This window comes from Gymnoscopelus braueri, assembly GCF_963280865.1.
Source record: "Gymnoscopelus braueri genome assembly, chromosome: 2".
Lineage (NCBI taxonomy): Eukaryota > Metazoa > Chordata > Actinopteri > Myctophiformes > Myctophidae > Gymnoscopelus > Gymnoscopelus braueri.
In genome coordinates, this window is record NC_137604.1 from 38,915,119 (window position 1) to 38,942,714 (window position 27,596).

At 42.0% G+C, this 27,596-nt stretch overlaps 1 protein-coding gene across 2 annotated transcripts; it reads left to right on the forward strand.

Moving 5' to 3' along the window:
• arhgef38 (Rho guanine nucleotide exchange factor (GEF) 38) lies at positions 1 to 26,731 on the forward strand. Of its 2 annotated transcripts, XM_080455780.1 has the most exons (16): positions 1 to 115; positions 1,946 to 2,049; positions 4,946 to 5,172; positions 11,525 to 11,709; positions 11,986 to 12,103; positions 12,204 to 12,351; positions 12,487 to 12,504; positions 12,792 to 12,991; positions 13,575 to 13,705; positions 15,017 to 15,121; positions 15,332 to 15,445; positions 16,903 to 17,313; positions 19,237 to 19,377; positions 20,978 to 21,179; positions 22,678 to 22,976; positions 25,204 to 26,731. In XM_080455780.1, the coding sequence occupies exons 3-16, from the start codon at positions 4,971 to 4,973 to the stop codon at positions 25,384 to 25,386; spliced, it is 2,457 nt and encodes an 818-aa protein (XP_080311906.1). In that variant the 5' UTR covers positions 1 to 115; positions 1,946 to 2,049; positions 4,946 to 4,970; the 3' UTR covers positions 25,387 to 26,731. The 2 variants fall into 2 exon arrangements, with proteins under 2 accessions (XP_080311906.1, XP_080311905.1); XM_080455779.1 differs by lacking the exons at positions 1 to 115; positions 1,946 to 2,049 and having other exon boundaries at positions 4,738 to 5,172.
• The last annotated feature ends 865 nt before the right edge of the window (positions 26,732 to 27,596 follow it).

A 27,596-nucleotide genomic window follows, 5' to 3' on the forward strand; every position in this document is an offset into this window, starting at 1 on the left:
GTAACGGAAATGGGACCACAAGGAGGAGCAGTCCTACTGAATACTGTAGGTGAGGGATGTCCAGAGGGATCCCAATGGTGTCCTGGAGATGAGACTCCAGATGGAAATCCTACAGGTAAAACTCGAGAACGGGTATAGGACCTTGGACCTGCCCTTTGCATATTATGCTATGATAATCATGTAATTACTGTTAATATGCTCAATGTATGTCTACGTTTCTGTGTATTAGGAAAAGACTGTAGATTAGAATGTATGCATGCGTGCATGTTTGTGTTTGTATGTTCCATCTGAATGTGCTGGTTTCATCCCAATCCCCCCTTAATAGAAGAGGCAGAGAAATGTCCATGCCATATTGGACTCTGAATTGTGTTCTTGTGTTTGTGTGAAATTCTATAGATAAGACTGTCTGCTATCTGCTTTGTCCATTGAATTTGGTCTTGTGCTATATCTGATATTAAAGTTTAATTTATATTTTGTTGCATGATGCAATGCGATGCATGATGTTAACAGGAAAATTAGTTATTTTTCAGAAAATTACAGTAGCACTCAGCACTGCACAGGCTGCCTCCCACTCTGCAGGGGTTTTCAACTGGTAGTCCGTGGACCACTGGTGGTCCGTGGACCACTGGTGGTCCGTGGCGGTATTGCATGTGGTCCCTGATCATGCTTTCAGTAATGTAGGAAAGTGAAGAACTTCACAGTCCCTTCTGGATGAGTTGTCAGGCAGAGTTCCCAGAGCTGACAGTAAAAGCAAAATGTATTTTACCTTTTATAACTACGTATCTCTGTGACAGTAGTATTTTCATGCTGGCATACCTGAAGAATATATACAGGGCAAGGTTCGAGCCAGAAAATGTCATGAGACACGAGACTCCACTATAATAGCCAAGAAGAGACAGACATGGACCACCCGTAATCATGTCATGAGAAACAGTTCACTCAATGACCTGGTGACCTAAGATGACGCGTCGATGTAGTTGACAGCAGTTACTGGGAAGTCAAGAACTTCCACAGAAAAGGGAGGAGAAGGGGAAGTGTACCGGATTGCCTTAGTTATCATTATTAGGAAAAGTGCCCATGTAATAGGGTGTGTCTGCTCACTCATACATAAGTTCAATCAGTATATCAGTTAATAGGAGTTTAGTATAGAAGGCTGGACAAAGTAACAGACATTCTCATAAACACTCAATCACTCAAAAACGCTCTGTTTTGATTTTTTGATTGAATACTTTTTTAACAGTTTGCAAAATAAAAAGGCACGGTGGCACAGATTTATACAAAAGAATGCTAAAAGGATAACCCAGATAAGCCACCAGGGCTTGTTTCCATTAAGGTACTGTGAATTCAATTCATCAAGACATTTAAAGATAAACAATAATATACAATAAAAAACTTGAGAAACAGTCTTATAAAGGCTCATGCGTATTTTAGTTCGTATAGCTATAATCATACAGTGCTATAAGCGGATAATAATGCATTATAGACATGGCATGCATAGCAAGTGTTACCAAAAACACTAATCTTATCCCATATCACCCCCCAACACAACAGTGGTCCCCTAGTTGATTCTTAATCAGGGTGGTGGTCCCTGGTTCACATTGAGTTAGTAACTTGAAAACCCCTGTTCTAGTCCTATTTTTAGCATTTGAGTGAACCATCAGCTTCTCCTGGACACCCATTCTGACCTTAACATCACGGCACTCAAGTAGTTCTCCTCCCACGGTCCACCTGACTGGTCGGACCGACCAAGTGTCTTGGAATGGTTTGCTTTCATCCCCCCATACCCTCTTGACTGGGGTCCGCCAGGGTCTGTACTTGGCCCCATCCTTTTCCCCCCCTATAGAAAATCTCTTGGCTCTGTCATCTCTGCACCCAAGTTCTCCTATCACTGTGCTGATGTTATGTACCTCAACTGCTTCTCTCCTTCCCTCCCTCTGCCACACAGGTTGAAGAGTTCATCTCTACATCCCTGGCTGACGTCTCACGGTGGATGTCTAACCCAGCAGCTGAAGCTCAATGCAGACAAGACTGAGCTTCTCTTCTTCCCAGGTAATTCCTGTCCTTTGCAGGATCTTTCCATTTCCATCCATACAGTAACTCCCTGGTGGCTTAATTCTTTCTTTAGTGAAGCCAACCTCCTGGAGGTCCGCAAGGCCAAGTACCGCACCTGGGGGGACAGGGCTTTTTCTGCTGTTGCACCCTCCCTCCGGAACGCACTCCCCAACCACATTAAAGACGCCCCCTCCCTCACTTCCTTCAAAACCACACTCAAAACACATCTCTTCAGGATAGCCGTTCCCAGTTGATGTCTAGTTAGGATGTCTCCCCAAACCATGCTTAACTTTGTATTGTTTTTAATCTAGCACTTATGTCTTTATTGTTAAAAAAAAAATCTTATCAAAGTTGGTTCCTTCCTTTCCTTATGTAAAGCGACTTTGGGTACTTAGAAAAGCGCTATATAAATTTGAGCTATTATTATTATTCTTTCAACTGCCAAGAGCCTGTGTATTGTCCTGGATTGTCAGCTGTCCTTCAAGGCCCACATTGCAGCAATCACTCCATCTTGTAGGTTTCAACTTTATAACATCTGAACGATCAGACCCTTCCTCACCAAGGAGTCTGTCCAGCTCCTTTTCCGGGCTTCAGTTATCTCCAGGCTTGGCTATTGCAACTCCCTCCCCTACTACGGGTGAAGGGGGAGAGTAGACTGTCCTATGTGTCTTGCTTTTGCTTGCAAGATCCCGGTGTGTTGCTTGGGTACGACCCGATGATAAATAATGTGAAATAAAGAACAGTGATGTTTTAGCACAGTGGACCCCTAACATGTAAACAAACAGTTAAATGTCAGTAATGTTATCTTTCCAAACAAAACAGTTGTGTCCTTAACTGTTTTAGTTGAATTGTTCTCTGGCCCACAGCCAAAGAATGAGGTACCACAGGGCATGTTCCAGAGATAACTCTGTGTTTATATACGTACAGTAACTCTCTATATGGCCCTCAGCTGTTGACACTGCTGAGGTGTGTCACATTACGTAATTGTGTCTATTGACACTTTTCTGTCCCTTTAAAAAAACTATGTTTGTATATGTGACATCATGCAATGATTAGGTCATAGGTATTTTAAAACAGTAAATATTCACATATCTTATGTCTATGTTGTTCTACAGTATTTCACAGTCAGTGAATTCACTCACACCATTTGAAAACATCCTGATCTCACTTTAGCCCTTACACTTATACAGGAAACAATCTTTAATCATTTGAATCATTACTTTGTTTCTCATTTGTATGACACCATTGTCATTGGTGTAAACTCATTGTAGACAGAGCACACTTCTCTCTTTGAGCTGCAAAGCCGGAACTTCCACACGTGCAGTTATCTGTGACACAAGCTCACCTGAGGCATAACAATTCACTTCACCACACTGGCCCCATTATAACTAACCCTATCCCTAACCCTAACCTCACACTAACTTATGGTCTGAATAATGGGATGTCGGAATTATGAGCGGACCCCAGCTGTAAGCACATGAGGGAGAAAAACAATTTACTTATTTTATTATTTTGAAAATGTATGGTTGTGCAGTCCTTAAAAGGTAGCATTCGTACTTAAAGGTAATAAGCCATTATTTATTAATCAAGTACGTTTGTGTTTAATTTACCAAATATACTGTATCCTGTTGATGATTGTTAACACATTTGGAGAGTTTGGAGTTCAAGTGTGAAAACCTGGTGGTGGTCCATCCATTGCTGTTTTGTATGAATTGGGCAGAATGGCAGCCGAACAGAACAGGTGCTCTATGAACACATTCCACATAAGTGATCTGGAAACTCAATATGAGTCCTTATGAGCTGTGCTACAGCAGGGAGGAAAATGCATCCATTCATTGTTCCTGGGGAAGAATGCAAGTATCTTGTTGCCCTGACCAGAAGTCATTGTCTCACCTTGGTGTTGATGAAACTACCTGTTTTACCAGATCTGACCTCTGTTGGTTGCTTGTAATATATTGCTGACAGAGGAATATCCTACAGTTGCCCTAAAATCACCAGGGGTAAAAAAAATACAAATAATAACCAAGCGCTGAAATTGTCTCAGTATTCAGTATTTTGCAATTCATCGCAGTTGTGTGAAGCAAAACAACTGTCCTTCCTATAGAGTTCAGAGTTAATTTTTAGGAAAATAGAGTACAAGCTAGCCCTGTGAGCATGTGCAATGCAGGCCAATGTCCAGTCCAACAGGGAAGATAAATAAAATGGTAACTTATTAAGCAGGGCTTTGTAGATAAAAACATACACATGTCATTTGATGAGGGTTTCAGTTTTTGATCCCACTGATTATTTATAGTGCTGTATTATTACGATTTTATGAAATTCTGAACTCATTCATCATTCAGTAAATATTAAAACGTTGTTATTACCAGGTGGCATCCACACTCCACACAAACCAAATATGTAAATGTTTTTCCTTGTTAACCTTTCGGCACACTACAAATGAATTCATACTGTAGGCCTCACACACTTCACCTTATTTTTGTATGATGCCTCTTGAGAACATTAGTGAGATGATAGTCTGTCTCTTTTTCTCTCCCTGTCTCTCTCTGTCTGTGTTTGTCTCTGCCTTTCTCTTTTTTCTCTCCCTGTCCCTCTCTGTCTGTCGCTGCAACAGTGTTAATAGAGATAAGGCATACTGTATCGTTATACTGGAGAGGGGGGAGTGGTCTCACAGCTCTCCTGTGACAGGTGGATTCAGGTAAAGGGAGGAGCTAGCGTACCTGTGCAGAACTAGCACAGTCACTTTCTACTGCGAACAGTGCACCTGTTGAACTTCCCAGCCATTCTCTCTCTCTTTCCCTCTCCTCCCTGTCTCTCTCTCTCTCTCTCTCTCTCTCTCTCTCTCTTCTTTCCCTCTTTTTTCCTCATTGCCTTGTCTGTCCGACGGAACAAGGGACAGTCAGAGAGCAACCCTCACCATGGATTCCAAGGAGGTGGCCGGAGGAAATGAGAAAGAGAAGGATAAAGTGATAAAGAGGAGGCACAGGCCAGTGTTTCTGCGCTACCTGGAGAGGAGGAAGACGGACACCATCGTGGATGAGGACAAGGGTGACTTCAACCTGGGGACACTGGTGAGGAGGAGTCAGTCGGACAAGACTGAGTACAGCGCTAAACTTAAAGGTACAACCCTCCTGTTAATAACTTCCCTGTGGAGTTACAGCTATGGTAACTACTGTATATCTATACATACTGTACATCTGAGTCAAATCGGCCCATTGCATCCCTGAGGACTCACTCAGTTCTCACTTTAATAAGTCAGCTCTTTGCAACCGCTATAATAATGTTACTTATTTAACAGGTGAATGGCTGAGGATTGCCAGTAACATTCAATGGTTAGAAATATAAGGGGTTTCATAAACAAAAAACTCAAACTAGGCAAATGATAGAATAGAACTTACTATTGAATGTTAATGTATACTTGCTGTCCTCAACAATTCGCTGGCTAACATCATTTTAGAGGCCCGGGTCAGCATGTGCATCAGTGTGTCTTTTTTATGTTCCGCAATGAATATGAAGTATTTAAAAAAAAACATAGATTCCAAATCAGAATGCGACTCTCGAGGGCAAAACATTCAGAGAGCTATTTCATACATACTGTACTGTATAGTAATATACATACACACACACGCACGCACGCACGCACGCACGCACGCACGCACGCACGCACGCACGCACGCACGCACACACTACTTCTACTGTTGCTGGATGCTGGGCACCTGTTGTGTTGCTATGTGTTGAACAGCAGATATTCCCACAGGGATGAGGTCACATATGCAAACCGTGTAGACCTGAGCTCCAGCCCAGCTAGTAAACAAGCCCTACAGCGAGTAATATACCGTGAGGGATTACGTAAATGGTCTTTAATTACCAACCCTCTGAATTCGTCAACTAGTTTCAAGGGGGTTTGGTTGTTCGCATACCAAAATGGAAAATTGTTGCCTGATTTGAAAAAGAAAACTGAATGAATATTAAGTCAACATTTTAGAATGGGTTATGTCGTAAAAGGGGAACCACTTCCCTTTCTAACGCGCTTCATTATCCCACACGGTTCATTCTTCCATCACATTTGCTGACAACGTGTGAGTGACAGAGGCCAATATTTCTGAAAAACTGGACATACCTGTCACATTTAGTTTTGCACTGTCAGTAACTAGGAATGCTGTGCTTCAGGGAAACCAGCTCACATCACTGTCGGAAAGGAAGTAACCCTACAGCAGATTAACTGCAGTATGTAGACATCCTTGTCACCTCCCTGCCCTTTTCTTCTATGAACAATACGGCCACATATTTTAGAATGCTTCATTAGTGGTAATTAAGGTAGAGTAAGGGATATTCTTTTGTTAAAATAAGTGTTGAATATTCTGACATTACTCATTGCTATAGTCTATAGAGTGTTTGTTCAGTAACTGGAGTCTCTCCATATCTTTAGTAAACAGAAAATGCATTTTCAGGTCGGGATACCTATTCTATCCAATCAGGAGAGAGAACTTGCACAGAATACAGATTAAACAAGTGAAAATTGGTGAAAGTGCATGGCACTAAGAAATGAGCAGACAATTGTAACTGGAACAATATGAAATTGAATGGGTACTCTTCCCTGATTGGCTGAAAATGTTCAACCCAAGTGAAAATGTACTGTCTGTTAACCCATTGAGACCTGAAGCCGATTCTACATGTCTCCTAAATCCCAACAGTTTTCTGAAAAACTTATGTTTCTATATCAGTGGTGCTCAATCTTTTTCATGTCAAGGACCCCCAAAATGATATGTATTTGGCCGCAGACCCCAGTCAAAATATCTTGTTCCAGGGACCCCCCAGAAGCAACGATTTGAGTAAAAAATTTTCGCTTTAAAAATATATATATTCAAAGATTTGCACACATTTTCACGATTTTTCAAAAATAGCAGATCTACAAGCTCGTAGCGCGGCACTCGGTGCCGCGCTATGAGCTTGTAGATCTGCTATTTTTGAATAGCCAAAAGTGTAAAATAATGCTTTTTAGCTCAAATCTAAAAATGACACAGTTCCAGGTCTTAATGGGTTAATTAAAGAGCTGGAGAGACAGGGAGGCCTCTGTTACTGAACATACACTCTGTAGCAATGAATACTATCAGAATATAGGGGCTTTAACCTTTTAACAAAAAAATCTCTCTCTTAACTCAAGTCAGCCAGCAACCTGCATTATGGCTTGACTAAACACACAGGGTTGTTTTCAGTAAACCATTACCTCCCCCGCCCACCACCCCTCTACCACCGCCCGGCTTTGAAGGACTTTACCCTCACTCCCCATGCAGCATTACATATTTACTGGTGTATTACAATGGCAAATATTGACATACTGATGACTTCACTGAAAGAGGAAACATGAGTTGCTGCTGAACACAGAGTTCTCATCTGTCTGTCAAACAGGTTGGTTGACCGGAGAGACGTCATGGCAACCAGACGTTATGTCCACTTACCGGACAGCAACGTCTGATGCTGATGTCATTTCTGCTCCTCACTGTATCCCAACATTATATATAAATAATGTGATGCTACAGTACATTGACCAAAGTATTAATTGGGTATGGGTTTAGCCTTATGGATGACTTATGGATTTACTCTTCATAATTGGATGGTAGTACGTAGTAGTAAAACAAAATTCGGGTACCGAAAAGGTGTAGGCTGAAGCCGAGGCTTACTTATGGTGTGTGTGTGTGTGTGTGTGTGTGTGTGTGTGTGTGTGTGTGTGTGTGTGTGTGTGTGTGTGTGTGTGTGTGTGTGTGTGTGTGTGTGTGTGTGTGTGTGTGTGTGTGTGTGTGTGTGTGTGAGTGCGTGCGTGCGTGCAAGCTCCCACCCATATATGCATTATGTTCTTGTTTATTAAGTTCAGTTATTGTTTTATCAGTTATAGGTGAAGGCTATAAATATGGCAAATTGAATAGGACAACTCAAACTCAAAACAATACATGTACACGTCACGTGTGTCTATTACCTGATTAAAATCATTGTAGAATATTCATAATGAACGATAGCATACTTTACATTAGGAATATTCTCAATGATAAAATCCTATCGTGCTCTTAGCGGAGAGGGCATGCATGGTTTGGCGTGTCATTTGTCCTGGTGTGGATACATGATATGTCAGGCCTTGTATTTCTGGGTCCTTCCGTTAGATCCCTTTCAATGGTCTGAACAGTGAAAGGGCCTGTATCCACTTTCATGGGAACTCCTGCACTGACAACCACACCACACAACACCACACATAATGACAGCAAACAGGAGAGCTTAGACACCCACAGAGTGGTTCTGTCCGTCACTGAGATGTGATCAGTTATCATATTGTGATAGCACTGCACTAAAATGGTGATCCTACTTCATTAATTTCCAACCTTTTAGACCTTCAGCTGATGGTCTTATAGAACCAGATTTGACAAGTGGAACTCTATAAAATATGCTTAATTTCCTAGATCAACAACATACAGTAGTACTAGTGAACACAATGGGTTAGTATGAGGGTTAGTGCCCAGAAAATATTCCTGTTAAAAATATCACAAGTGTGATATTCTGTGAATAGCTCTGCTTTTTTTTTGCAAATTATACAGGATTGTTAACAGGTTAAGACTCTTCTCACGGGTGGAGGTTTTCACTTCAGCTCAAGGGTTTCTTTACCAATGAAAAGACATGTATTTATATGATACTTCCTGACACAATATTGAACAATAAGATGCATTTTTATGCCATATTTGGTTAATAATTTCAGTCAAGGAGGTGATATGAAGGCAAAGGTGAGAATGATTATTACCATGTTTTCACTACAGTGCCAGTATATACCGGCAAAATGTTTTGATTCTATGTGGTTGGGGTGCCTTCAGCTCAATCAGTTATAGTGCACTGACTGACATGCTCCTTGTGTGTTCCGAGGACCCAGGTTCGAATTAGACTTGTGTCTTGTCTTGTGTCTCTCTGCCCTCAGTTTCCGGTCTCTCTACACTCTCTTATCTAAATATTGTAAATAAAAAATATATGATATGATATATGTGATGGAGCAGAAAAACCCTCTTATCACAAATGTGTCTTTAAAGAGGTTGTAAATAGGGCTATTGCCTGCACTGAATTTAGAAAGTGTATACATCTATGCAAAAACAGGCGAGTTGAGATTGATAGAGTCCGGGCTAGTGGATACTAGTGTATTTGATTGAGTCGTGTGTGTGTGTGTGTGTGTGTGTGTGTGTGTGTGTGTGTGTGTGTGTGTGTGTGTGTGTGTGTGTGTGTGTGTGTGTGTGTGTGTGTGTGTGTGTGTGTGTGTGTGTGTGTGTGTGTGTGTGTGTGTGTGTGTGTGTGTGTGTGTGTGTGTGAGAGAGAGACAGAGAGAGAGAGAGAGAGAGAGAGAGAGAGAGAGAGAGAGAGAATGGACGGAGAGGAAGAGAGAATGCCACGAAGCCAGTGTCAGGTTACGGAACTAATCGTTGAGGTGATGTAATGCTACAGTGTGCATGGCCATTCCATCTGCTACAGCTGGGAGATGACTGGTGGTGTGTGTGTGCATGGGTGCGTGCGTGCGTGCATTTGTGTGGTTGTGGTGGATTGGTTTGGGGTGTGACCTGACACACAATAACTATGCACTTACTATGCAAGGACACACAAGCAGACACTGTTGCATGCTCAAGTAAAGATACCTGTGTGTATACAGGCACGCAAGGGCACGCACACAAGGGCACGCACGCACACACACACACACACACACACACACACACACACACACACACACACACACACGCACACACACACACACACACACACACACACACACACACACACACACACACACACACACACACACACACACACACACACACACACACACACACACACACACACACACACACACACACACACACACACACACACACACACACACACACACACACACACACACACTCTCTCTCTCTCTCTCTCTCCAACCTCTCCTCTCTCTCCCCCCCTTCTCCCCCGAGAGGAAGTAGTGATGTGTTGAAGAAGATTAGGAAGCACCCCCAGTCCTTCTCCTCGACACACTGTGGTCGTGCTGCTGCCTCGCCTCGTCTCGTCTCACCTGCCATGCAAAGTGCAGAGCAGCCGGTGAGACTGATTAGGCTGTGGGGCGATAAAAAAATAATATAAATAATAAAAACGGAGGAGAGAACCTGACTAGCATATTAAGTGAGGCCTGCTGGCGCTGAGTCAAAAACAATTAGATAACTGTGAAATACCAATGCGGCTGCTTGGAAGTGTTCAGGCGGCCTATCTGGCAGAAAATGTAATATGTTTTCTTGAACATGGGCAGCCACGGGGCCAGTGTGTGTTCTAACTAACTGTTATGCATATGTGTTAAATTGACGAAATGCTGCGAAATGTGTGCGGTTTGGTTTTAATATGTGAATGTATGGTAACATTTTGGAATGAAAATAGGTTAACTGTCTTTGCCCTTTAATACTAGTGGTAAACAGCATTTGTGCTACTGGGAGAAAGTTAGCTTAATCCACATTTACTAAATGTTTTCTTTTCCAATAAACCACTATTCAACAAAGCAGTATATTAAAGCAGCGTCTGTGCACTCTGTGTGGACACTTGAGATGCCAAAACAAAACATTTTCTAATTAGGACCAAGTTATTAAAATAAATAAATCAATAATCATTGATCCAGGGTGCTTGGTGTCTCAGCCAGTCAGTGCACAGACCATATGCTCCATCAGTACGAGCACACTGGTTCAATTTCAACCCCCGTCTTTTCTCTTCTCCTCCTCCTCTCTCTTTCCTTGGTTACTGTCTCTCTAGTCTACACTGACATTTCTGAAAATAAAGCATAACATGTGAAATAAATGTAAAAAAATGAATAATAATAATAATCATTGCTTCTGAGAGGGGTGCCTCAGGCCATGATGCCTGCCAATCTCTCTATGGGTACTAACCTCATGCCAAAGCCCATTATGAAATCTGCAAGTTAAATGGAAGATTGCACATCAGCGTTGCAGAAAAGCCTCATGTTCTACAATTTATGGATTGTCAATGAACGGCGATAACCTCACTCGTAGATTTCTTGGTTAGTCGTAGAGGGCTGTCCACACCAAGAATTTGATTTTGATCTATAGAGAATCCACACTGATGAACAATAATGTTATGTAAACAACACGTTGTTGATGTGATGTGTTGAACAAGATGTGTAATGGATATGACGGCTTGTAAATTCAATCGATTGTTTTGACATATCATGTTGTCTCAAATCGTTACATTTAATCATCAAACTGCTCTGAAAGTGATCCCAACAATATTGTTCCCCCCTTTCATTGACATTAAAATGACATATTTACAGTTATGATTATCGTTCTTGGTGTGCACAGTCCCTCAGTCTTACTCCTTATAGAGTAGAGAACCTTATCTACTGGGGTAGGTTGCCATAAAACAAATGAGCAAAAAATCCTTACATTTCATCTCTCCCCCCCCCCCCCCCCAGAGAAAATGGCACCCCACGATTTGTCTTCCCCCTCTTCACCGGCTCTGGAGCCCGTCGAAATTCGGCGGAGGAAGATGACCCGTAGGTCAAAGGTCATCGAGGAGCTGGTGCAAACAGAGAGGGATTTCCTCACAGACATGGAGCTGTGCATCAGAGAGGTGGTCAAACCCCTCAGAGAAATACAGGTACAATTGGTCTTGCATGAATGAAATTGAGAGCGAAACAGTGAGTCTGAAAAATCTCCTGCTATCTAAGTTTTATTCAAAGTTGGATATCATTTTCAGTGTTTAGTAGCATTGGCGGTTTATTATTAGTCAGGATTTATAAATCCTAGTAGTCACATCCTTTGACCATAAAACATGGGGAAAAAAACAGTACAAGAAAAGCAGTAATTTAAAAAGGTTGAAAGTTTTTGAGCATTTAAGTTGCATGTATTTTACAATAGTATTTCCTCCTGTAAGGTGGTGGATGTTGACCGTCTCTTCACCAACATAGAGACAGTGTGTGAGGTCTCTGCAGCTCTGCTCCACAGGCTGCAGCAGGCCACTGCAGAACCTGACCCAGAAGCAGTACTCATAGGTAGCCACAAATATTACGACTCCCATTCATTCACTATATCAAGTGGCGAAACAATAGTTGTATCAGTAAAGTAACATAAAGTTTAACTTTTTGTTTCAAGGAGACATTTTCATTCAGTTTAAGGCTGCTCTGGAGGATGTGTATAAGATTTATTGCTACCATCATGATGACGCCAACCAGTCACTCAAATCCTATCAGAAAGAGGACGAGATAAAAGAACAGTTCATCACGTGTGTTTTAGCACTTAAGTAAGTGCAGTTATCTCTTTCATACTTTTTCATATTATACCAAACTCGTAATTTATCCTCTGCTTAAAGATGCCAGTGTACTGTATCTAGTGTCCCTTTAACCCTTTATTGTATGTCTTTTGTGTTGTCTTGCAGGAAAATATATGACCAAGAGTAAGTATATGATATCATGTCACATACTACTAATACCTTTGAGTTTTGTGCTTTTGAGGTGTATTGCATTTTCTCTTTTCTAACTCTCTAAGATCACATGCATATACCGTTGACTTTTTTATTGTTTTGTTCAGCTTATGCCTTTGTTTTGGCTTATCTGTTTTGTATAATTTATGTTCCATAAAATATAACAATTTAAGTTAATTGTTTATTTATAACAATTCATGTTAACTTCTGTTCCCTGTATGAAGTTGTATGGTCATTTTGTAACCGTACTTACTGTCCAGAGGGAAGTCCAACCTGCTGGACATGGGGTCTCTTATCATCAAGCCAGTCCAGAGGGTCATGAAGTACCCGCTGCTGTTAGGGGAACTGTGGCAGGCCACACCTGATGACCACCCTGACAACCGGCCTCTACAGGAGGCCTTCACTGCTGCCAAGATCATCAATGTCAACATTAATGAGCTCAAAAGACGGAAAGACTTAGGTGAGAACTACATCAAACACACAGGTTGATAGCAGATTGGTGGGTACTGTAGTTCTGCCCATGATGTCATGTACATTAAAGCATAACCATCACCACCTAGAATATTGTCTCGACTCCTATTGCCTCATCAAGTCACTGATTGATCCAGAATTCCACGACAGTACTTAAACAGATCTTTAGGCTGGAACTGCAGCATGTAGCCTATGTTATTCAGAAGGAAAATATAGGCTTACCCGTATGCAAACCACGCTCCCATCACTATGCTTGACAGCTCTCCCCTCATACACACTTATCATCATGGCTGGGCAGCCTGTCTGTTTACATTATGTAACTAACTAGCTTGCAAACATTATCTAGCCTAATGAATAGCTATTCGTGTTAGCTATTATGTGATACATATTTCACTGTCGTTATTAACAACAAGGCAGGCGTACAATGGGTACTCTGACAATGGGATCGCATAACTGGGTGTGACATGCATTCCTAACTTGCATCGTTGCCGAGCAGGCCGCACCGGTCTAGTCTTATCCTATTCATTTCACACCAAATGTTTTATTTTTTCAATCTTGGTTCCATTTCCCAGTCATGAAGTACAAGAGGTCAGATGACGAGGGCACATTAAGGGGCAAACTGAACAAGTTCAACATCCACTCCATCCGAAAGAAGGGTGACAGGTTTACAGGATTCCTCAAGATGCTCACTGGTGTTGAACAGGTAAAATACACTGGTTCCAGTACAACCCTCATTTACTGTAGTTAGAGAGATATGTTGGAAATAACTTGGACTAGGGCTACAACATCCCTTGAACTTTTTGCTATTTGTAAGATATTGGCTTTGTCTAAATACCTATAATTTGGTAAATGGTCTTTATCCAAAGCCTGTTACATTCACCCATTCACAAACCATGCAAGTCATCAACCTGCTCTATGGGAGCAGTTAGGCGTTCAGTGTCCTGCTACAAAGAGAGGGAACAGATGGCCACTCTACCTCCTGAACCACAAGCCGCCCCTATTGGATAGTTGGGGCGGCAGTTCAGCAAATATCTCAAATGTAAATGTAATCCTATATTAAAATTGCCTAGAGGGTGGGTGGACCGTGGACTGCGGTCAGAAACGTATAATTAACATCCAGACCTGCAAGGCACACCGTTGCTCCGATCTGCACCAAACTAGGCACACTGTTAAGGGGTCTGCCATCACAATACTCATTCCAATGGGCCAAATTTTAGGCCCCAGGGAACACGTTAGGGGCCCCTGGGGGCCACAGGCCCACCGTTGATCCAATCCGCACCAAATTTGGCACAAACACTGTTCAGGGGCTTGCCATGACAATAGTCCCACCAGGGGCCACGTCAGGGGCCTCCAGGAGCCACAGGCACACCGTAGCTCCAATTAGCACCAAAATAGGAACAAACACTGTTCAGAGGCCTGCCATGACAATAGTCCCACCAGGGGCTACGGTCTGCCCCCAGGGGCCACGTCAGGGCCCACCGTAGCTCCAATTCACACCAAACTAGGCACAAACGCTGTTTAGGGGTCGAACATGAGAATAGTCACACCAGGAGCCCCCGGCGGCCACAGGCACATTGTTGCTCCAATCCTCACCAAACTTTTTTTTTTTTTTTAAAGACTTTTTTTGGGGCTTCTATGCCTTTATTGATAGCACAGTAGGCTGACAGGAAATGGGGAGAGAGAGAGATGGGGAGTGACACGCAGCAAAGGCTGTCGGGATCGGGACGCAAACCCACAACGTGCTGTCAGGCTACATTGAGCCTATCCTTAATTGGCAAAATAAATTGCACACATATGGGGCACTACAGCAGTGTTTAACACTTCAAATTGCCATACTGTGACCATTTCTCTGATGAGCGCAATATAGGGCTGGATTTGAAGGCAACTAGTATTTATAAAAAGGCCCAGGATTTGGGATCAAATCACTTTCAAGTGCTGCTGGAAAGGTCTGTATTTCTTAGCACAGTGGAGTGAATGGAGCAATAAGTTAAACGTTGACCCTTGTTTCTGTTAGGTGAGGGACGAAGCGTTTGATAAGGAGGAGAAATTCTTCCGGAGTCTGGAGAAAGCTGTGAGACTGCTGTTCAAGAACATCAACTGTTACCTACAACACACCCAGGTCAGTCACTGTGGAACATACATGGGATAAATGTATCACGTGGTCTTCTTTTCCCAGAAAGAGTGTAAAAGGCCCTGGCCATGTCTCCTCTCCTGGAAAACCAACCATCCCTCCACTTCTAACCACAAACTCAACACATGAGATCAAACTTACAAGTTCCACTGTTTTCATGAATGTTGCTCTTTGGTTCTTGTCTCATCCTTTGTGCAGGAGATGGTGTCTGTAGCCATCCAAGATAATCAAGACCTGGAGAACATCATTAAGGATCCCCAAAAAATTTACACCAATGGCTTATTGCACAGCAATGATCCATATCAGCACTTTGTAAGTACCCATGGCCATGGCTGGTTTGATTTTATCTACAGCACCCACTGTCAAGACTTTGATATAGGATGCATAAAGTGTAATAAAATAATTAGGACCAAAATCATTTAGACTAATAACCATGACAAATAATCTTTGATCGTAGGATCCAGTAAAATGATTGGCATTACAGTTTTTGCCATAATCATGCAGCCCTATCCTAGTAATCCCCTTAGTACATAATCCTTCCTTCTTCATCCCACTCTTCCTGCCCTCCTTTACAGGGTAGATGGCTCTGTTTCTAATACTTACAGTAGATAACTAGGCAGAATAAGGATTCTGCCTGGCTCCTCTTTTCTGAGGTTCAGAAGAGCTGCAAAGCCTGGTGCACTCTTTAATGATCTTTAATAGCTCTTAGAATGAAATCAAATGGGCCATCCTCAGAAACAATTTCACCTGTACTCAGGGGAACAAGAAAGAAAGACATAGAGCCCTGTAGTATCAAACAGAGTTCATTATGGGGCCTTTGACACTGTTCAAATTGTCATTAGCATAATTTGTAAGTTCTCTGTAGGAGAACGACAGGACTGGTGGTGTGAAAAACATTAATTGAAGCCCTATTTTCTTAATTTCCTGATACCATTTAGATTTACTGCAGGCTGTTTTATGTATCATGATATTGTCTATCTACTACAGTACTAACTAAGGAAGTTGGACATAGTGCAAATTGTGCAATAACCTAATCAGACAGGTGACATTGGGCAAGGTGTTCCATGCATTAGTTTTTGTATTTTACTGTCTACATCGCTGTTACAGAGATCAATTCTTCTACCTCACTCAGAATGAGACTTGTCCTGTAATTAGGTTCATGAACTTAATTAAACGATATCAATGTTGATCAATCTTATCTATTATCAGTGCTTGTGACCAGTGGTGTAAAGTAACTAAGTACATTGACTCAATTACTGAGGATTTTTTTACTTTATTGGAGTATTTTCTATTTTCAATACTTTTACTTCTACTCCATTACATCTCAGAGGCAAATATTGTACTTTTACTCCACTACAATTATTTGATAGCTTTACTAGTTACTTTGCAGATTTAGATTATTATTACAAAACACACATTACCCACTTCAGCCCTATATACATTTCAGCTATTTGAAAATAGCCGACCTACAAGCTCCGTGAGCTTGTAGATCTGCTATTTTCAAAAGATTTTTATACATGTGAAATGGGACATTCTGCATGATGAGTCCTTTTACTTTTAGTATTTTAAGTATAATTTCATGCCAATACTTTTGTACTTTTACTCAAGTAAATTTTGATTACCAGACTTTTACTTGTAGCAGAGTATTTCTACACTGCAGTATTGATACTTTTACTTAAGTAAAACATTTTAGTACTTTTTCCACCACTGCTTGTGACATATACATTTATTCTACTCTCCATGACACCTCGGCGGCTTGGCCTCCACAGAAAGAGAGGATGGAGCGCTTGGTGCTCGCCCCGCTCACCTCCCTACATGGCATGTTCAGCGCCCCACAGAAGCTCATCCAGAAACGCTACGACAAGCTGCTGGACCACTGCAGCCGCCTGGCGCGATCGTCCTCCTTCAACTCCTCCTCTTCCTCCTCTGTCTCCTCATCCCCTGCTTCCTCTACCGGCACTTCCTCTCGGTCCTCGTCTCCCTCGCCGGTGTCAGAAGTCCCTCCCGGTCTAGCCAGGAGGGACTATGAGGCTCTTAATGCCCAGCTGGTGGAGGAGTTGCAGAGGTTCAACATGGCTGCTTACACCATCCTGACCAACTGTGTGATATTTTTGGTGGGTCTCCTCAGAGGCCTGACGGAATCTATGTTGCAGCGCGCTCCTTCCATACAGCAGCTACCGGTAAGGACTCATTATGTTAGAATAAATCATTTAAAAAAAGGATAGTCGCTGGACAGTGACACAAGGCCTACACATTCAATATATATATCTCTGCTGTCCGGCAGAAACCAGCTAACTCCAAAATGTAAATTTTTCAGGAAATGACAAAAACTAAACAAAAAGTGGAGTTAGGAGGTTTTGTTCATAATTAATAAGAACAGCTAAATGGACCTCCAAGCTCACAATGAGGTTGGAGGTCAAAAGGGGGTGGAGCCTGGAGTCAGCAAAACCAGCTAACTCCACCCCCCTTTGGTGGACTTAGCTGGTTTAGCAGAAAGTTTGAGGATCCAATGGAGTTAGCTGGTTTTGTCAGAAGTGCTTTTTAATACTTTTCATTATTTGGTTGAATATTTTTGGGCGGTGTAGCCGCCCCTATAAGTGGGGTTGGGACACCTCATTCTCTGTACTGTGATTGGCTCATTAGTACACCCCTAGCTGTACTGTGATTGGCTGACTCTATTGGCTGACTCTATTCAGCACTGTGATTGGCTAGCGAGACACATGATGACATTAATAACCTATAAATAGGGCTATGCACTTCAAAAAAATCATTTTTTTAAAAAGTGAGCTTCCATCACTGTGATGACCACACCGCCCACTTCACACTGGTGTGATTTTTTGGGCGGTGTAACCGCCCCTATAAGTGGGGTTGGGACACCTCATTAGTATTAGTTTCCTGCACTGTGATTGGCCCACTTGGCCCACTTTCCTGTACTGTGATTGGCTGACTCTATTGGCTGACTCTATTCAGCACTGTGATTGGCTAGCGAGACACATGATGACATTAATAACCTATAAATAGGATTATGCACTTCCAAAAATAATTTTTTTTTGGGAAGTGAGCTTCCATCACTATGATGACCACTGTGATGACCACACCGCCCACTTCACACTGGGTGTGATTTTTGGGCGGTGAAACCGCCCCTATAAGTGAGGTTTGGATATTTGTACAACAAATCCTGCGCTGTGATTGGCCAAAAATGTACCCTGCCTAACCCTGCACCGTGATTGGCCAATCACAGTCTATTCAGGACTGTGATTGGCCAGTGTCACATGACACATGTGCATAGCCCTATATAAGAAACCATAACTTTAAAAAAACCATACATTTGTTTTTTTTAAGTTATGGTTTCTTCCATCATAAAGAGTGTTTCAATAAATGTATTTATTTTTTGTACATGATTGGTTGACTCCATTCAGTATTGTGATTAGCTAGCAAGACAGTGACACCGCCCACTTCACACAGGGTGTGATTTTTGGGCGGTGAAACCGCCCCTATAAGTGAGGTTTGGATATTTGTACAACAAATCCTGCGCTGTGATTGGCCAAAAATGTACCCCGCCTAACCCTGCACCGTGATTGGCCAATCACAGTCTATTCAGGACTGTGATTGGCCAGTGTCACATGACACATGTGCATAGCCCTATATAAGAAACCATAACTTTAAAAAAAACATAAATTTGTTTTTTTAAAGTTATGGTTTCTTCCATCATAAAGAGTGTTTCAATAAATGTATTTATTTTTTGTACATGATTGGTTGACTCCATTCAGTATTGTGATTAGCTAGCAAGACACCGCCCACTTCACACAGGGTGTGATTTTTTATATATATATATATATATATATATATATATATATATATATATATATATATATATATATATATATATATATATATATATATATATATATATATTCGGTGACCAAGGGGCGCCGGTCTAGTACAATTAATGTACTGTACTGTAACATAACATAATTTCGCTGTGTTAAGTCTTGTGTATAGTTTGAATGACAATAAAGTTTCCTTTCTTGAACTTGAATGACATTCACTCTGTCATTTGCTATTTTTGACTGAAATATTTTGTTTGATCTTTGCTTGCCTAGGCTCCATTGTCAAACATTAGTGAGGTCCAGAGCAGCATCATGGAGGAGCTGAACAACCTGGCTTTTGTCAAGGAAAACGCACAGAAACAACTCATGGAACGCAAAGTTAGCTTCGAGAGACAACGAGACAAGAAATTAACGGTACGCTTGGTTGATGCTCAGAGTGAATGTTCCACAAACCACAATAGATAAATTAAAATACAAGACTCGAATACCAAATAGCGTCTCTATTGACCATATTCCCACATCCAGTGTCCAATCCAATGTGCTGCTATATAATATAATAAATAGTTATTCACATTATCAACCAGTCGGTGTCCTACCGGACAACAAGGTTGACATTTCTCAATGGAAGTGTAAGGAGACCACCTCCAACCACTGCAACTGTGCTAGTTAATAAAGCAGTAAGCCCCAGAGGCTGTAGTTTACAGAGATTTTAGACAGCAAAACCCCCTTAAGCGTTCTAAAATCACTGTAAACCACGCATGGCTTATTTATTTTACAAAAACACATAATAGATATTTAAATTAAAGCGAGAATCTTTTCTGCACGAAAGTAGTCCCCTACTGCCTGCGCTAACAAGGCAATTTCTGTCTCCTACTGTATAACAGCATTGAAAGTCCCAAATACTGTAAACAAACTTCATATAATTGAAAACTAGATGTTGTCCATGTGAATTGAATCGATAGTGAGCAAAGGACCGGAACTATCCCTTCTAACTGTATTAACATACTCTCCTGGATTGTAGCTTTAATCAGTGGAAATCTATAGGCCGACAGGTGAGAACATAACCCCCACGGTCTGTCCAAGGCCTTTGGCTCTTCTCATATTTAATCAAACCAATTTTAACTCAGTTATAGCACAATGTTGGGGATCTTATCGCAGGCATGCCGCAATCACTGTGAAGAGCTCTGGGTCGTGATTAAGTAGGCCGCACCAGGTATCAGCTCCCCTGAGGCTGATATCTGCATGCGTGTGTGTTTACACATTTGTGTTTGATTGAGTACACACACGTGAACAGATCTGACTTTCTGCCACCCCCCACCCCTTCAAACCCCAAGGGGCTTTGTTACCTTTCACCTCCGCTTCTCCTTCTCGTCTCCCTATCTTTGAATGATCTCTCATGTCGATATGATAACCAAGCATATGCATATATATTCACAAGCCCCCACACACCAACCAACACCATCTTATTTTGAATACTTCCAAGAGTTCTGACATGAAATATCTAGCACACTCTGAAGTAAGCGCAAGCCAACATATTTTGTATTTTTCCATGTCTTCAGCCCGTTGAATTAAAGGCCTTTCATATTTTTCAAACATACCTTGAATGCCTGGACCTGGATATGTTATGACATCTTTTTGGTCATAATTCTTCTTCTCTCTTTATGAAATATCCAAATATCCAGCATTTGAACTAAGCAAAACAAAACAATTGCTCTATATTCTCTACACTTGATTAATCTGTGTTATGGAATTATTTACCAGCATTCTTTTTGCAAGGGATTTCCCTAAATGGATATCTACCTTGCGTATACTGTAGTTTCGGAATGAAAAGCTATTACTGCCCTATTACCACCTCTTCCTCTTTTATGGACATCTTGTCATCCCTCACATTATACCTTTTGCCCTCTCTGTGCTGGTAACTAAAAGCCTACAGACATCTCACAGCATGCTCCACTACAACCATATTCACTCCATGCTGTACTAACCTCATCCCCCTTATCGCCAACCCCCCCAGTTACCAGAGGTACAGCACCAGACGGAGGAGCAGAGAGCCTGGCTGCTGGCAGAGTATCCTCCCAGTCGCCTCTACCTGCTGAAGAGAAAGTGTAATGGTTGCCAGGAGCAAGACCTCAGTGTGCTGGAGGGAGAACTCGTGGCCCTGCTGGAAGACACAGACCCCTTGGGAAGCAGCAGTCGTTGGCTGGTCCACACTGGAGGTCAGTGTGTGTGTGTGTGTGTGTGTGCGTGCGTGTGTGTGTGTGTGTGTGTGTGTGTGTGTGTGTGTGTGTATGTGTGTGTGTGTGTGTGTGTGTGTGTGTGTGTGATATACAGATTGAAGAAACTATCACACTTGTACATCATCAGCGGGTAAGGCAAGGCAGAGGTCACCTTTAGAAAATTCTACAACGTGAAATAGACCTGCAAAGACGCTGACTGAGGCTGTGTGTAGACACACAAACTTTGCTTCATGACATGTCAACCAACGAGAGAGAGAGAGAGAGAGAAAGAAAGGGAGAGAGGGAGAGAGAGGGAGAGAGAAATCCCCAGAGGCTCTTGCAGTGTCACGGTCGTTCTCCCCGCTGTGCCTTTCTGTCTTGTGTCCCTGGAGACGGCTTCACAACAGGCACTGACTCCATTGCTAGTTTCCATGTTGCTCTCTAGGTCCCTGTGTGTCTCGCAGCAGCGCTGGAGATCGTGATGCCTTATTTGGAACAAACCTCTGCACGCAATATTACTTAGAGTACAAAGTATCTCCCCTGGGGCAGTCAGAAATAAGGACGGGAGAGATGCAGCAATAACAACTTTCTGTTTTCGCACAAGTGTGTGTGTGTGTGTGTGTGTGTGTGTGTGTTTGTGTGTGCGTGTGTACGTGTGTACGTGTGTGCGTGCGTGCGTGCGTGTGTGCGCGTGTGCGTGTGTGTGTGTGCGTGTGTGCGTGTGTACGTGTGTACGTGTGTACGTGTGTACGTGTGTGCGTGCGTGTGTGCGTGTGTGCGCGTGTGCGTGTGTGTGTGTATATATGAAGTGCGGTCTCACTTGTTTCATATACTGGGATTACAAGCATTCCTGAGAAGAAGTTGTTTATCGTTCAGCCAGTATCAACATTATTAATGAGGTTGTCACTCCGTGAATCAAATGCTCGTGTCTTTGAACTTTCAATATGATTGCTGCTGATAGAATCCACGTTTATCATTAGCAGACAATGGCCATTCATTCTTCCAAGCCAGATCTGACACAATGTTTAAAGAACCATACCAGTGTCACTGTCACTACATATCACTTTCCATTGACAACCTCAGCCACTGTACATAAAAACCTCAACAATTTTTCCTAAAATTGTTTTATTTTTTAGACATGTTTGTTTTAGTTTTAACCATATTCAATAAATGTTATAGAATATACCTGATTTTTTATTATTAGCTAAAACAGTAAAAAGTTTTGTTGAAAGCCCTCTTCAATCTAAAGGCCAGTCCACACCAATGCAACTCCTTGCAACTCCTTGCAACATGCAACTACTTGCAACCATTATCCCCAATGGCAGTTACAAGGAGTTGCATTGGTGCGGTCTGGCCTTAAGGTCCAAGTTCGAAATGCAAAAACATAGCATTTCTCACTCAGTTTACCTGGCAGATTTAACCAGCCATGCCCTGAAAATCCAGACTAGAATCTTCAGACCTTCAGAAAAACCCTTCTCTAACCTCATGGTTTTTGTAGGTGAACAGGGCTATGTTTACTCCACGTTCCTGAAGCAGTACAACCCGCTGAGGGACTTGAGTCGGGTCGGGCAGGCAGCCTCTGAGCTACAACAGCAGGAGCAGCAGCAGCAGCAGACTGCCATGTTGGACGAGGACTTTGACAACCTCAGCCTGTTCGTGTCGGGCAGTGGCAGCAGCAGCTTGCGTAGTTTCAATCTTCACACCACTGACAGCTGCTCAACCCTTTATGGACTACAAGGGGAACTGGAGAGCCCACCAGACACACTGGAGGACATTCTGGACTCAGATGATCAGCAGGTGTGTATGTTGATAATTGTGTGTGTGTGTGTGTGTGTGTGTGTGTGTGTGTGTGTGTGTGTGTGTGTGTGTGTGTGTGTGTGTGTCTGTCTGTCTGTCTGTCTGTCTGTCTGTCTGTCTGTCTGTCTGTCTGTCTGTCTGTCTGTCTGTCTGTCTGTCTGTCTGTCTGTCTGTCTGTCTGTCTGTCTGTCTGTCTGTCTGTCTGTCTGTCTGTCTGTCTGTCTGTCTGTCTGTCTGTCTGTCTGTCTGTCTGTCTGTCTGTCTGTCTGTCTGTCTGTCTGTGTGTGATTGAAATGACTGTGGAGGGGTTGAGATGGGTCAAACAAAATGCTGTCCATCTGTTTGGTGTACAGCTTGAGAAGAGTCTAGGTCAAATAGAAGACACATTTTGTCACTCAGCAACCTCTCCAATATCAGCAAAATATGCAGGTGCAGAAAGGCTGCACATCAGTTCACTCACTCGCACGCACGCACGCACGCACGCACGCACGCACGCACGCATGCATGAGTGTAATCACAATAAAGTAAACTTTTAAACTCAAGCTAGGTCAAGACCATGCATGGTCAAGACTGAGAAATATACTGTAGAGACAGTGCGGATTTCAATTACAGTGACCACAAACCCCCCACCCCCACCCCACCCACACCCACACCCACAACCACACCCACACACACACACACACACACACACACACACACACACAGACACGCATGCACAAATCCAGTAATCACAATAAAGCGTCGACTAAGCAATGTAACTTTTCACAGGCTTTTCAGATGCCAATAAATGCCTCCTCATTGAAGGGCAGAGCTGGGTTGGGGGTGTCTAGCTATAAAGTATGAGGACTGTTATTGCACAGGAGCCATAAAAACTGAAGTGTGCTGTTTTATGGAGCGGATGATTAGAAGCTCCGTTAGCTCGCATCGGAATGCTGGGGTGGCACCGCTGATAGGTTTATAGTATCTCCCCCCACCTTGCATAGAGATTATATGGAGTGAATAACATTTATACGATGGCAGGACTGTCACTCAGGCTGGACTCCTCAGCACCGAGGGTGGACTATGTGTTTGTGTCGGTTGGCTGTATGGGCAGGGGGGGGGGGGGGAGGGGGGCGCGTTTGCTATAATGTCACGTTGTTATTTGTGTCATGTCGATGAGGTTCAGTAACTTGTTGCACTATGAAGCGGGGAATTGATAGGGTCCTGGCTGTTGAGCTCCCAGTGGAAAACTGATAAACAGTGTCATCTTGTGGATAAAATTGAGAACGCATTACTATCATATCGCACTACTTGTTCAAATAATAGATAGTGTGGATGAGTAGATCCTCCAGTGTGCATAAGGGAAGCTAATTTTGGAAGTGCAGGGAGAGCGCACCTTTTTATGAATTTTATTAAATTCATAAAAATGTAAAAATATATCTTTCAGCAGTTAGAGAAGTGAGGGAGCGCCGCTCCCCCACGCCCCCCTCCACTACACCCCTGCATAAGGGGAATGGAATGTTTTAATGTGAACATTTTATGTTCAAATTTAGGTTTTCATGAACGTTTTCCACCGTGGTATGTTCTGATGCCATTTAGAATATATAAACCAATTCAAAGCATATTCTCTCATTCCTCTTGTGTATTTTATTTTATTTGGATAGAGATGGGTTTATAACCCTTTTGTTGTTTTAACGATTTGGTTCAAATCTCTTTATAGTTTTACACTATTCGTTTTTATAACCTTGCATGTCCTCTTGTTACATCTACCCTAAACCTACTATACACTATATTCTACACACTTGTTTTACTTTGTCCGAGAGCAATACACTAAGTAAAATTCCTTGTATATGAACATAAGTAAGGTAAGTAGCTTCCATGTGGCCCATAGGTTAGGAACCTATCTCCTGTTTCTGTAGTGTGAGGTGGCTTGATTGAAATACACCTCCGGTCCTCCTGGACAGGGACTTACCCCCAATCTAACCCTTGATGCTGAGCGCCAAGCAGGGAGGCATTGGGTACCATCTTTATAGTATTTGGTAGGACTCGACCAGGAATTGAACCCCAACCTCCCAGCCTTAGGAAGAGCACTCTAACCACAAGGCCATTGAGTTGGTGGTTAGCATGTCAGTGAACATACTTGACCAATACACAGATTCAGATTTTGACACACTAAAATATATATGTTTTTGCTTTAAAAAGGAACGCCTAATCAATGTGTATTTTGTCTCCATTTCTTCCTTTTTAGTTTTATGCCGTGTATGCCTTTCAAGCCCGCTGTGAGCAGGAGTTGACACTACAGGAGTGCCAACATGTCCGTATCCTGCAGTTCAATGACCTGGGAGGAAACAAAGAGTGGTGGCTAGCTGAGGCTAATGGACAGAAAGGCTACGTCCCTGCCAACTACCTTGGCAAGATGTCCTACGCATGAAGAGCGAGTGGAATAACTGTGCCCAAAACCATATCCAGACAATGTTGACTGAACACTGTTGGCCACTGTGCAGCTTGATTGTTGCAGTTGATGGGGGTTAAGATCCCTTGTTCAAGCACATTTTGAAGATTTCCCTTTGTCATTTCTAGAGGAGACTGGAATGTACCTGATTACTTGATGAAGTTGCGTGTTCACTGTGGAACACTTTATAATGCCCTTATTGCAGCTATACCAACCTGTACATCAGTCCTTAATGTAAAAGTACTGTGTTGACAACTGAATTGCCCTTTTCTGTAGTGTGCTGTTACATTCACTCTAAGTGCATTATGAATGAATTATGAAAGTATTTCTTCATGTATTTCCTTACATTATTTGTAATTACAACACTTCTCCAATGGAATAAGATGATTGTAAAAGCAACTGTCAGCCTTTTTCAAGGAAAAACACCAAATTACTTGAAGTGTCATTATCAGTCATTAATTAATTAATATATTGTTGGAAACAGGATCACGACTGTAAGAAGGTTGAAACATTTCACACTGGTTGCACATCCTGCATTGAAGTTAATCTTGCACTAGTAATTATTTACCTTTTTATGTCTTTGACATTCTGAGCATTTAGTCAAAGACTGAGCAGGTAAGTTGTTTGACAGAACATATGGCTGTTTATGGAAAGCACTGGTTATAGAGATCAAACCTGTGACCTTTAGGCTATGGGGCATTCAAATAGTTCCCTGCATGCTGCTAAATCATCTCAGGAAATTACATCACCCTCCCCACTTGAAATCCTCCCCAAATATTGATCAGCTATTTTCTACAATATGCCTTTATCTTTATTCTATTTATTTCTATAATCAACATTCTGTTCCGACTCCTGGCACTTCTTTCATATGATCAGTTAAGAGACTCAATACGCCCAATCATTAAGAATTAAAAGGTTTCACTTTACTATGGGTTGCCTCTATGCTTATGCTTATATTATTGATTGCTTATATGCAATGCAATTATTGCTTATTCTACAGAATGTAATCTGCCCTGGATATCGCATCAGCTAAATAACCAAAACAAAGTGTAGGACGACTAATATTGTGTCTGCTTTGACTTACATGATCATTATCCTAATAATGTAGACTACGGTCAATGGTGCTGAGCACTTTATTGTATTGTCACCAACAGTGTTGCTGAGTTTAAATTGTTAGCAGGGTGTTATCCTTCTCAAATGATTTATTCACAGATAAATGTTTTATGTTTAAAATTATGAAAGAAATATATATATATATAGAATGTACAGTATATGTGTGTAAGATTGTTTTGTCCATTATATGTGATGAATAAACACGTACTCTATTAAATTATGACCAGGTCCCACCTCTCATCAACTTTGTTCTTTATACGGAATACAGCTGCATTCTTTTTTGAGCAATATGAACTGCAACACACAGAAGCATTTGTTTCTACATAATCTGTCCCTTGTACTGACTACAGTATATCTTTAGAAAGCGTCTTGCTATTTGGCAACTGTAGTTAATCATTAAATGAGCTGCTCTAATACTGATTGACATTCACTGGATGGATCACCCCTAAAGATGCACTGCTGTGGAGCCTGGTAGCTCAACCAGTTAACTCATTAAGACCTGAAGACCTCTACACACTGTACGATATTTGAAATGGTCGGCGAGTGAACAGATCATTAAGCATTTCACATTGCACGAGTTTCTCTTGAAATCGGGCTAAATTTGTGCGATTCTCGCACGATTGATTGCTCGGCGACAGGGATTCACTGATTACAAGATATTTCACCACGATGTGATCCCGACCCAATACATACATTTGTTTTTATTCCAAACGTCTCACGAAAACGTGAAAGGCTCCCGTGATATATGCGCGAGACCGAGACAAGACGCTAATGATTGACATTAAATAATTCTCAATTTCTCTGTATTTCTCTCTCTCTCCCTCTCTGAAACAAACGTTTCAAAAGTCAACCAGTGTTGCCGTGTCCGCTTATTATAAGCGAGTTGCTTGTAAAAAATATTGTTGGTTGCGTTTCTTTTTAGCTTATTTCCAAAGTGTAGTTGCTTATTTGGCTTTATTTCTTAATGTTGCTTTTTTTCTTTGAAAATAGCTGCGACGCGTTGTGAGCTTGTAGATCGGCTATTTTATTTGTATATAGGTTTAAAGTGCTCATGCAGCCTATAGTCGCTTTTGTTG